General features: G+C 38.2%; 1 protein-coding gene across 2 annotated transcripts in view; it reads right to left on the reverse strand.

The window, feature by feature from the left end:
- The window catches only part of DYNC2H1 (dynein cytoplasmic 2 heavy chain 1), a 146,519-nt gene that overhangs the window by 49,318 nt on the left and 84,740 nt on the right, over positions 1 to 12,461 (reverse strand). For both annotated transcript variants that reach the window (XM_053456486.1, XM_053456485.1), the window contains 4 exons: positions 11,978 to 12,133; positions 11,292 to 11,367; positions 9,855 to 10,066; positions 9,137 to 9,241 (listed from right to left, as the gene is read on the reverse strand). In XM_053456486.1, the coding sequence (XP_053312461.1) occupies positions 9,137 to 9,241; positions 9,855 to 10,066; positions 11,292 to 11,367; positions 11,978 to 12,133 (549 nt within the window). The remainder of the gene's footprint in view (positions 1 to 9,136; positions 9,242 to 9,854; positions 10,067 to 11,291; positions 11,368 to 11,977; positions 12,134 to 12,461) is intronic.

The raw sequence follows: 12,461 nt of genomic DNA on the forward strand, positions 1-12,461 counted from the left end.
CCAGCATGCTGTCTATGAATATTAAGTCATGTAATTGCTAGTTATTGGGAGCCTAATGCTTTATTCTTCACATATAGCGTAATGATCTTGGCATTTGTGACAAAAGATCTGGACGATCGTGCTTACTTGGACCCGTCACTTTCAGAGCTGAAAGCCCAACAGGCCTATGCAAAAAGTTACCATTATTGGTTACTCATCAAGTATAAAGGATCCCAAATCTTTTAAAAATATTAATAATCAGTGCTGGTTATGCCGATATTAAGCATGCAGCAATCATCTACGACTAAACTTGAAATACTGCTTATTTAAACCCAAGTTTCTAAAGACTGGTCCTGAAGTAACAACAAAAGTGCATGTTTTCAGGATTTCCTTAATCGACCAAATGTAGATAAACAAACCAGGGGGCCTGGAACACGGGGGGGCAAGTCTAGGGATGCATCGGTAATTGGGGGGCATATATGGGGGTATAAGGCATATACAGAGTAGCAAGCAGTGGGGCAGATGTGCATAACTGGAGGGCAGGTTAGAAAATAAAAGATAATAAAAACAATAAATGCATTTTTCCCCAATCATAGTTTTTATCAATAATGATAGTTTACATATGAATTAATATTTAGTAATAAAACTTTTTTTCCCTATAGGGTCGTCTTATATTCAGGCTTTTTCTTTTTTTTCTAAATTAATATTCAGATTTTGGGGGTTGTCTTATAATCAGGGTCGTCTTATAATCGAGCCAATATGATATATATATATATATATATAATATTATATGGTCTTTTGGGTATATGTCAGTCCTGTTATCTAAATAAAACAGTAATTTTACTTTAAGGACTTTGAAAAAACCTAAATACATTTTTACTCATGAAAAAACAATGGCCAAAGCACATACTTGACTGGTGAGGTCTTTATAGGAACGCTACTGCCATCTACTTGTTTAAACCAAGGTATCATTGCTGGATAATACACGCCATCTTAGTTATATATTAAAAACATACATATACACACACACACACACACACACACACATATACATATACATATATATATATACACACACGAAACTTAAAATGCATCATACGGTGATAACCTTTTATTTTAAAGTGAATTTTGACAACTAATAATATATTCAAAATGAACAAAGTTAATCCATGCAAGAGGTTAAATTTGCAGTTAATTGCTAACATTCCTTTATATACAGACCCTATCAAATTAAATATTTCTACCTATAACCTATAGGTGTAGGAAAAAGCCGCTATGAATCTACTTAATTGTTACTTAAGCCAATCAATATTGCTGCCTTAAGATACGTGCGAACATGTAAAACATGAACATCTTTTATTTTATAAGTTACCTTGACAATAGAGGATAAAATAAATTATGTTCTATAAACGTTCCTATAACACATCATAGTTTCTTCCATCAGATAAAAATATATCGTAGCAAGTATTTTTAATAATTTTTTTTTTTAATGCTAGATTGCTAGGTGGTATTTTTACTTTAGGTTATTAAAATCATGATCTATGTAAAACCATGACAGGATTTAACATTTAAATAATATCACTTTAAGGCTTCAAACGCTATTTTCTTGGCTTATGCATTTGTAACTTAATTTGTAAATGTACGAGCCAAGTGACCACTCTGTTTTGTGCTGAGTACTTATATGCAGGACTGGACAAATCCCAGAAATTCAGGTGTCCGTGGTTCATAAAGTTTTAGTTTGCAAATAAATTTTATAGCGTATTCAGAGTTTGCTGTCCTGCCCTTTATTGGAACAATCCCTGCATTCTGCTGAAAGCACTTCATGAGAGCTAGAAAGACACAAATATGTCACAAAATAACAGAAAAACAGATTGAAGCGGCAGCCTCTGGTGAGCGGCATCTGGGGGCAGTATTTCTTCGGCACATACACCTTCTCCAGATAACACCCAACCATACTAACATAAAAACGTGTTCTAACACTCCATACTGACATACATAGACACTCTGTATCTCTCTCAGTGAGCACTTCTCTTACCCGGGAGCCTGTACCCCCACCTGTACCCACTTTAATGTACCCCTGTCTGAAAGCGGTTTTAAAAAAAAATTAAGATAAACGTGACCGATGAACCCCTTAATGACAAAGCTCGTACATGTACGGGCTCAAAATGCATTGTCCTTAAGGGGTTAATTAATAATCACAAATGGGAATTCGCAAATGGGAGCCCCCTGTCTGCAATAAATACAAAACCAAAAACCCACGTCCTCCATAAAATCTACGAAACTATCTACATAGGGCGTGTAATATAAATGGAACCATAATGGTGTCTTAAAGGTGCTGTTCCATCTACCCTCCTGAATGTAAAACCTTCCCAGGAAAAGGCACCATTACTAAAGCTTAGTAAATGTCAAAAACCATCCCAGAAATAATAGTCACATCAAAGTTTGCCTCCTTCATAGTTTTTGTCGGGAACACATATGTCACGTGACACAAAAAGCAGTCATTGATAGGTTGTTGCCTTTTAAAAAAAAAAAGTATTTTTTTAAAGATGTTTCTGTTTCTTATTTTAGGAGATTCAACTTCCCGAAGAAAGAATACAATGACAGATCTGCTAAAGTTTATAGAGACAGCTATTAATTTTTTGTCTAAATGGGGCTGCACCTGAAATCAACATTAACCTGCAAGGATTTCCCAAACTATGATGTACTTTACTAAAATCTGAGTATGTAATGTTAGGCATAGGTATCGTGATCACTCATTATTTATACTCCCATTGCCAGTCTGACAGTTAATAACGCAGGAGTGAATGTACGCATGCACAACCCGAAAACACATCTATCACTTCTGTTTTTTACATAATGTTCTGTTTCTAAGTTATTCCAGTTGATATTTCTAGCTCTAAAATAAAACCACCACCCTCCACCGATAGACAACTGGAACTGGGCATTTCTCCCAGTGGAATCGGCCGAGCAGGGACTAGTGACATGCTTCCAACGCACAGTAGTAGCAGACCAAACATGCGCATATGTGGGCACTCGCGGGGCCGACTGCTTTTTTGCCCAGGCCCAGGAAGCAGCATTCGGCACACAAACTTCCCACCTACTCAACACCCTCTAAAGGCCATCTTGGACTATCCGTCCCCTACGTGTGGCTAGCCCCGCTCCTTTGTGAAGTCAAGGAGAGCTCCGGGTAGCCTCCCTTGGGAAGCTCCGAGGTTTGCACATGCGCCTCTAGCACTGGAGATCAGCTTTCTAAGGAAACCACAGGGATGTACGAATACAGCTAGAACAGGGCAGAGCAACAATTTAAAATATAATACACTGCGGCAGAGGACATTTTTACTAAAAAACCCAAGAAATTTGCTATATATTGTACATATACACGCACGCACACACACGTGTCAGAATTAGAACAGGGAATAATTAGCACTGACATGACCTGCTCATCTTCTAAACGTTCATTATTACAGTGTTAGTTATATATAAATAAATCAAATATATAATTATATTATATATAAATATATAAACATTACATTACATGTATGAACTACAGGCTCCCCCCATACCGTAGGATTTATTTTTAGTTTTCCTCTTTTGTATTTTAATATTTGATAAAAGTTACATTTTGCAGTTACTTTCGCTTTCTTTTGATACGGTTATAATATTATAGCATTTTGTACATCTATAATTTAAAAAGTACAGTTTCTTACAACAGGGAGAAATACATTTTGAATAATACAAGCAGGTAGCGTTCACGCCTTAGCAGATGATTCATGCAACGGGCGATATCGATCAACGCTGAAATACTCTCACGTTAACTAATCAATCCTTTTTGTATCTTGTATTAAAAAAAAAAAATCCTGCAATTTGTTGCCAGATTCTTTTTGAAGAATTTCCGGTGATAAAAATTGGAGTAAATTAACTCGCAGCATCGACCCGGGTTTAGTTCAAAAAGCTTCGGGAATTAAAGCATATCTCGTCCAGGATATTCTCTTCCGTATATCGCTTAAACGGCAAGGTCATACGGACCCTAAAAAAACTCTAGATTAAACCATCCCGCGATAAATGTTAATTAACGTGTACAATTTGACTGCAATGCAGACTTAATGGCTATAAAGTCACATTGCTTATTACCCCCCCGTCTGTTTATGGCGCGCGTTTACCGACACTTGACATTCCCCGCCATATGGTTAGTTGGGTGATTGGAGCTCCCAAAGGCAGCTCTAGGAAGTGTCCTATAATTTAATCATTTCGAATAATACAGGATAAACATGTTTCAAATCAAGGTATAAATTGATGTGACGCACATGCTGCATTACGGAAAAAGTAGCTTCCAATTAAATACATTTGCAGCGTTCATGCTCTGTCACATCATTTGTCTTATCACAGGTGAGCTCACCAAAAACGAGCCTGTCGGCGACCTAGTCGGTGACAGAAAGGGGATTGTGGCCTTTGAGGCTTTAAATGGATGGTTTAATATATTTTTTTTTTGTTTTTTAGTAAGTAGTGTTAGTTGGTTTTAGCTGCCTACGACTTATATATACTGTGAAAAACGTGGGGTTTTTTCCCCCCTTTTTGTAAAGTTTTCCCCAAACGATCATTAGAATAACCTGGCATTACACATACACAGTTGGAATACGGTCGTGTTACGCTTTCCCACGATAGTAAAGATTGATGTTGGTGGCCAAACATTTTTGGTGCTGCTCTTACCAATCCTTTAACCCTTCACATCAAGAAACCGCTGCGATTTGTACCTCGTTGATACGTTCTAGGATTTATAACAGTACTTTGTTTTTCCAAGCAGTCTGCTGCACACGTCCCTATGGAGAGGGGAAATTGGACCTTTTTTCCCTAAAACCTTATTCTTCCAAAGATCAAAAGTATAAACACTGATATCTTTATACTTAAAAGGCATTTAACTGCCAGTCGCTCCTCCCAAATGAACTACTCGGCAATATATTTAGAGCATAATGCCCTATTTTCTCTCCAAAACACGTGAGTTGCCATGGAGAGCAACAGATTTCAAGAACGGTACATAGAAACTAGGGTGCATTAGAAGGATAACCGTACAAGGTAGGGTTTTTATGTTATACTTTCCTATTTGTAGTCCACTGGATAAAGCTTATCCGCTATCTAGTACAAGGATCTCGAACGAAGCCCAAAAGATTTAAACAGTTAGGCTATTTTCTTGACCCAATCCCATGTGGCTGACGCTCCTTCAATGCAACAACACAAGTATGAGCAAAAGAGAAAACAATATCATAAAAATGAAATATCCACTGAGAATTAAAGTGCAGGAGGGTCAGATGTAATGTTAGGAAGGCTTACATTACTACGTGGAACAGCCTCCCAGCAGAAGTGGAATCTAAGACTAATCTATGACCCCGATAAAGGTCAGAGCCTCATCTGCCCATTGGTTTTATTTGGAAAAGGTTCTTATTTCCCTTCAAATTCTAGGTTTTAAGTTAAAATAAAACCCATGTATCATCACACATATTTGTTATTGACTGTAAATGTATTATAAAATGCCACAAAAACATTCAGTGCTTTCTTACATCGCTCGAATTGGATGGTTCTATAAATTTGCTAAAATGTGTCTTTTTTGCATTTATCCGTTTTGGTGCAACAACAGGAGGGTATAAGTTGCTCTCGGCAAGGGTTTAACATTGTAATCACGAGCGCGGAGAATTTAGAGAATAGAAAATATTCAGTATTTTCACAAAAGAAAAACATTAATATTGCAAGTATTTTTTTTGGGGGGGGGGCTCGGTTTACATACATACAGTGAGATTTAAATGTCTGTTAGACTTGGTTTTGCCAAAAGGGATGCGCTGATTACTAAAAGAAAGAGAATGAGTCACTTTGTTGCAGGCTATTCTCAGAAGCGCACTGCATCATTTCCCCGGATATACTAACGCTATCTGTCACAGCTCAACATCTTAATATCACACACGTGATTTTCACAAAGCTACGCTAAAATATTTCGCTGAAGGTTAAGCTTGAACAAAGGGAAATATTTCTGCTGCCCATGGCATTGAAAACCCATCATCTAATCACTTTAACAAAGACGCGGGGTGGACGTCAGACTCGGAGAACTTTGATTAGTATCGATCGCTTCTATGCAGATTTCTTCTTGGTTAAAATGTCCTTCTCCCTTCTAAACCCATCCCGGGCTCGTAAGAGGGATAATGTGAAATGCAAAGGTCTGGATTCAACTAGATAAAGCTATAAATGTCCGCGGCGGTAAAAATAAGTAAATAAAAGCGTTCGAGACTTCCTGGGTCCTGCTCTGGTTTTAGGTTCTAGCAAACGGTCAATAACTTGCTAATGTTTACTCTTCCCAGAGGTTTCAGGACCTGATGCTGCAAATCCCATAATAAGTAAAGAGTGATAATGGCTTCAGTAAGACGGTCAACAAACAGTGTGTAAAAAAAGGGAAATCTACGCTTCAAATGACCTTGAAGAAGACTCGCGTCCAAGGCCTGCTGAGTTTTTAAAACAGAGAGCGATGCTTGCTGTTGGCTTTGTGATATTATAAATTATATACACACAATAAGGTTCAGGAGTCTTGGTTCTTCAACACAGACTGGTTTTTATCTGATTGTTCATAGAAAGAAGTAATATATTATAAATCAGCTGATACTTACTATTCAGGAATACAATATTTAGCACTGAGACAAATCTTTGTTAAATCTTTATGTGAAAATCCTCTGACACAATATATCTCATTCAAAGGATAACATCCTAGCACCCATGGAAGCGGTATGTATTAGTATGGTCCTGCTAGTGCTTCTACTAGTGCTTCTACTAGTGCTCCTGCCTGATGCGGAGTTTGAAGAAGGACATCCGTTGAAATACCTTTTGTACTCACGTCAAAGGAGATCAGTGAAGTAATTGAAGGACATTATTCCCTGAGTGCTGACAAATGTTCCTGGTTCCAAACTGTAACTAAATCAACTATTTCTAAGGGGGGAAAACAATACACATTGGATAGATTTACTATTTAGGAGGTGTGGAGTTTTCAATGATGAACTTTGACATTTGGTTATCCTGTGCCCATGCACTATTTGGGACATCTTTGAGCCCGGCCAAATCATTTTGGTGGAGGAAATAGCCAGGCGTGGAGATGCTTTGGCTATTCTGTGACTTCTCCACTACACTTTGACTAAACTCTATTCTGCAGAGGCATGCCTTGGCTTCTGGCTTAAAGTCATGAGGATCCAGCAGGACAACAATCCTGAACATACATCAAAGCTGAGTCAGGTATATCTGAAGACCAAGGAACGCTAATTATTATTATCTTTTATTTATATAGCACCAACAATTTACACAGCGCTTCATACAATACATATATTCAAGGGGTATGACAAGACTTTTGCACAGCTTTCCCACCACAATCACCGGACTTCAACCCCATTAATAATTTGGAAATAGAAAAGGCGAAACACTTACTGGGATGCTTCAAAGAAGTGTTAGAATAATGTGGATTGTAGAATGCTGCACAGAGTTGTGGAATCAATGCCAGACAGAGTTAAATCAGTCATTAATGCAAAATGTGGCCCCCCCATACATAATATTGAGAATTTTTGGATTTTTAGTACATACGTTACAAAGCCAATGACATTTAAAACTGTAAAGCTACCAGACGATTTAATCCAACAGGACACCTATCGGCAAAAGTATTGGTGTTACCAAATTTCCATTATTGAGGCCGGTCAATTCAATTTACCCTCATCAAATTATTATTTTAACTCTCTCCATGCACTAATTCTACCACCAGCCTTTGTCAAACTTTGTGGTAGTAATTTTTTTGCGTTTTTTTCCCCACACACATTTAAATTCAGGTATGAGTATACAGCTCCTGGTATTTGGCACTTCCAAACACCCCAATATGTGTTCAACAACATCTCCTAAGTACAGCGATATGACCCATACCTGGGTGGGTCATGTTGTCTGGGAGGGTAAAATGCCACATTTGGGGCACACACAATTCAGTTTTTGAACTTGGAACTTTGACATGTTGAAAATTCTGACCCCATTTCCTATTTGGGAGAACGTTGAACCCGGCCTATTCAACTTAACCCATCAAAACATATATTTTTGAAAATATTTAGGAGGTGTGGATTTTTTTATGTTGAACTTTGACATCTGGTTATCCTGTCCCCATGCACTCTTTGGGACACTCTTTGAGCCCTGGCAATTCTATTTACCCTATCAAACCATATATTTTTGAAAACTAGACACCAGGGTACTTTTTAAATCCTGGAATTTTAACCAGCCTTTGCCAAAGTTTTTGGTAGTAATTTTTTTCACACAAATTGTACTTCAGATGTGGATTTACAGCTCCTGGTATATGTCACTGCCAAACAACAACCCAATATGTGTTCAGAAACACCCCCTGAGTACAGTGATACAACCCATGCATTGGTTTGGGGGCTAAGAGATTTAGGAGGTGCACATTTTTTTGTGTTTTGTGACATCTGGCTAGTTTGCGCCTATGTCTTATTTATGACATCTTTGAAACCAGCCAATTCAATTTACCCCATCAAACCACTAGACACTCCAGGGTATTACAAATACTGGTATTTTACCTCTTTTCATGGCAGGATTTTTGGGAAGATACAGCGCTAATTTTAGGAAGGGGCTCCTGACTTTGTGTTGCGGAATACCTCTATATACAGTCACTTTAGCAACACTGACTAAGCTTAGAAGGCGATCATTGATCGCCCCTTAGCACTTTTTTCAGCCTCTGGGCGCCTCCATAATTGAAAGGCATATAGCCTTTCATTATGGTGAATACTACCGCTCCTAGGAGCAATATACAGGGCACCTACATTTTTTTCTTTTGGTGTTGCTGGATGTGAGCTGAGTGAAGAAAGCCACGAAGGATTGCTTTTTACGCTCCTTTAACCCCATGATGTACGAGGCACATCAATTGTCGTCAAATAGTCATCAAATAGTGATAGCACTATACATGTATGAATGTATGTATTGAATTGTACAGAGCAAGACCCTTTTTGAGTAGTTCTGGGGCATAATACCTACATTTTCAAGTACCTTCAGGGAAAAACTAGAAAAGCAGAAAAATACCTTTCAAGACAATAACAATCAAGCAAAACATGTATTTATTCCTTTTTTGGCAGAATTCACATCTCCATACCTGTGTACTGATCATGCGCTGGGATGAACGCTCAATGTTGGCAGGAAGACCAAAAAAGCTTGGTTTGTCATCCTCCGGAAGGCTTTCTATAACACCACGATACTCCTATGAGAATAAGTAAAAACAAAGTGAAATACTTTGCAGATGGGGTCATCCTCCACCAACAAGCTAGCCTCATCCAAATTGTACCGGAAGTGCCACTGGCACATTTCTCTCTCTACAAACACTTCTTCCTTCAGAGATCCTATGCTTCCCGATGCTGAGTACCAGGATATGTACAGATCACAAGGGTGTATGGAGACATCTGTCCCAAAGGTTGCAAAGATCTCTATTATGACCAAAGGAAATGCTGCTGCGGGGCCCTAAGGTAAGCCTGTCTCGATGGTCTTGAGCCCATCCCAGGTTAATAAGACATTAGCATGTTTAGCAAGTTATGGTGCCACTGGCACGGGTGGCTTCTGGTTGGGTTTAATCATGTGACTCTAGGGAAGAATGTACATTCAGCGTACATTATGACCCAGCAACTACATACTAAAGTACATATGCAAAGGCATGCACCCTATACAGGCATCAGGAAAAAAGGTGCAGTTGCCAGTAAATACAGTGTGCTAAAATAATTATAATAGCAATTGAAGCAATTTAACACATGGTTCACACAGGACTTTTATGCATTGATCTACACGCAGAATAATATGTCCAAATACTGCACACTTCTTACCATAATGCTGCAGGAATTTGGCAAGGTCACGGGTACGGGGAAATGAGTCATTTTGCTGCTCCTCATCTGAGAGCCTCCAATTGCTTGAGAATTGAAAAACTGTTCCAAATAGGATCGAAGCACTCGCAAATCAAAGTAGTTGTCTACCCGTCCTCCATAAATTGCATTTTCTAAAAGGCCTTGGACGAAATCCCACTGAAAGTCTCTGCCACCTGCAGGTGACAGCGAACGCGATTTAGAACGAAATCTCTGGGATTTATTTAGCGATTATCAATATTCGACTTGCGACATACAATTTATTTTTGTGGGAGAAATAGAGAGGTGCATGTGAAAAAAAGATGATGAGCATATGTTTGGGGGAGAAATGTAAGATTACAGATACACAGAAAATTCCGTCCAAATTTACCAAGTGTGACTCCATAAAATTAATGTCATCGGGGTTTATGACTTATCACCACTTGCATCTCTTCGACGGCGGCTGACATAAGAACTAGGCTGTATTCGCTTCCCAAGGACAGTGTTTCAATTGGAACATGACTGGCTAATCGAACGTACAATTATAGTCTCTAATAACCATAAATCACATCTTAAAAGCAAGGGGAAAATGGCCAGACTAGAAGGGCTGAATGGCCATCTGATCGGCCATCTATAATTCCAAGTAAAAAGCGTATACAATAAATTAGGGCCGATCAACTTCGGAACATGACGTGACATTCAGTAGTTTATTCGCAAAACCATGTAGTTGAGAAGACATTATCTCATCAGATTAGCACTGCATTGATCCTGCACGAGGGACTCAAGTAGCGTTGTATAGTAATGACGCAGGTGAGAAAACCTTACGACATTACTAACTAGCAACTCACAGGTTAGTGAATAAACCCCCATACTTTAAGCATATATTTGTCAGGATGGGGTGTTGCTTTGCATATACATTACTATTACCCTAGAATTTTATATTTAGAATTATGGGTTTAAGCATAAATAAACTCATTCATTAAAAGAACCTTTTTGTTGTAATTGTTTTTGGAGATATTTCGTTTAAATGTTAACTTCATGGAAGCTGCGATCTGTGTCAGGGTTGCAGAGCCGGGATTGGACCTCTGCAAAGGCTGCCTAAACTAATTATTAATAGTCAGCGGGGTAACAATATGGGAGAAAGAAGAGTTTTTTTACATATAGATATAGATTATTTTAAACCTGTAAATTTAGGTAGGTTTATCTACTGAACAGGTGACTGGTCCCCTTAAAACGGTAATATCTATATCAGTTTTTTTTGTTTGATTACAATGTTGTTAAGCTAAAAAAGGGGGGGTGAAAAAGAGTGTCAACTGTCAAATGAAATAGAAGGAAAAAAAATCAAATACAATTTTAACGAGTATTACTCAACAACCTCCCAATGTTAGCACTTTATCGCCGCCCAAAATCACATCTACTAACCTTCATAAAGTCGATCAATAATGTCATATGCTGCACGCAGATCTGATAATGAAAATTCATAAAACTTTGTCCATCCCTATAACATTATAAAATGAAACAATGTTACACCAACTGCAGGAAAATGATCAATACATAAAGCTTTGACATCGTGGTCGCGCATGTTCCCTTCAGAATAATGTGACTAGAACGTCCTTTTAACAGGACCACTTATAAAAATCAAAATGGGACGCAGCGATTTTAACCCACTCCTGTAAAATAGGTTTATTGTAATTATCCCTGACTATAGCGGCCAACCTGTCAACCTGCCCACTTTATTATACATAAGGTTTTATTAAACCGGCCATGATGATTAAATTTGGGGTTTTAAGCGGTCTCACTATAAGTTATTTCTAGAGATCCTGCAGAAGAGGTGGCATTTTGCCACTAAAACTTTTCATGATGTTTTAACTTTTCTTTTCACAACTCTCTTTTTGAGAGTTGTGAGACACTATGTTACAAAGTTACAAAAAAAAACAAAACAAAAAAAAAACAGGAGACTGTATGACACGGAAAAGAAAGAAGTATAAAGAGATGGAAAGAATGGCCAAGAGAAAACCAAAAACGCACGAGCACGACTGACAGGTGAGAAAATAAATAAAATCACACAGATCCAGCATCTAAGGTAAAAAATAGACATATTTGTTTACCTGGGGAATGTAATTCCTCCGTTCCTGACACACAGCATGGAACCAGGCGAGGCTGAACAAAGCCTGTGCTCGGGATGGGAGGTTCCGCTTGTTTATCTGTTCTGGTGTCCAGGATTCATATGTCCTCAACAGGTTCTTCTTCAAACCAGGTGGTGCCTACAATGTAACAAAACAGTAAAACAGTTTTAAACTTAGAGAACACTCACATATTTGTGATTTTACACTGCCTTAAAGGAACACTAAACCTTACAGCGTTTATAAATAATGAGGGAATTTGGTCAACAATTGTATTCTTTTTCCATTCTTTAAAGGTTCATTACAGAACTGAAATACCCTACAGAGCTTTTTAGAACTTAATATGTGTAATCCTTATACATATCTAAAAAGTATAACACCTGAGAACCTTCTAGCGTAGCTACCCAGAGACCTCCGGGACCCCGTGAAGCAGGTGTTTACCCAGATACTCAGGGTAAGATGCAGAGAG

This window comes from Spea bombifrons, chromosome 2 (genome assembly GCF_027358695.1).
Source record: "Spea bombifrons isolate aSpeBom1 chromosome 2, aSpeBom1.2.pri, whole genome shotgun sequence".
NCBI lineage: Eukaryota > Metazoa > Chordata > Amphibia > Anura > Pelobatidae > Spea > Spea bombifrons.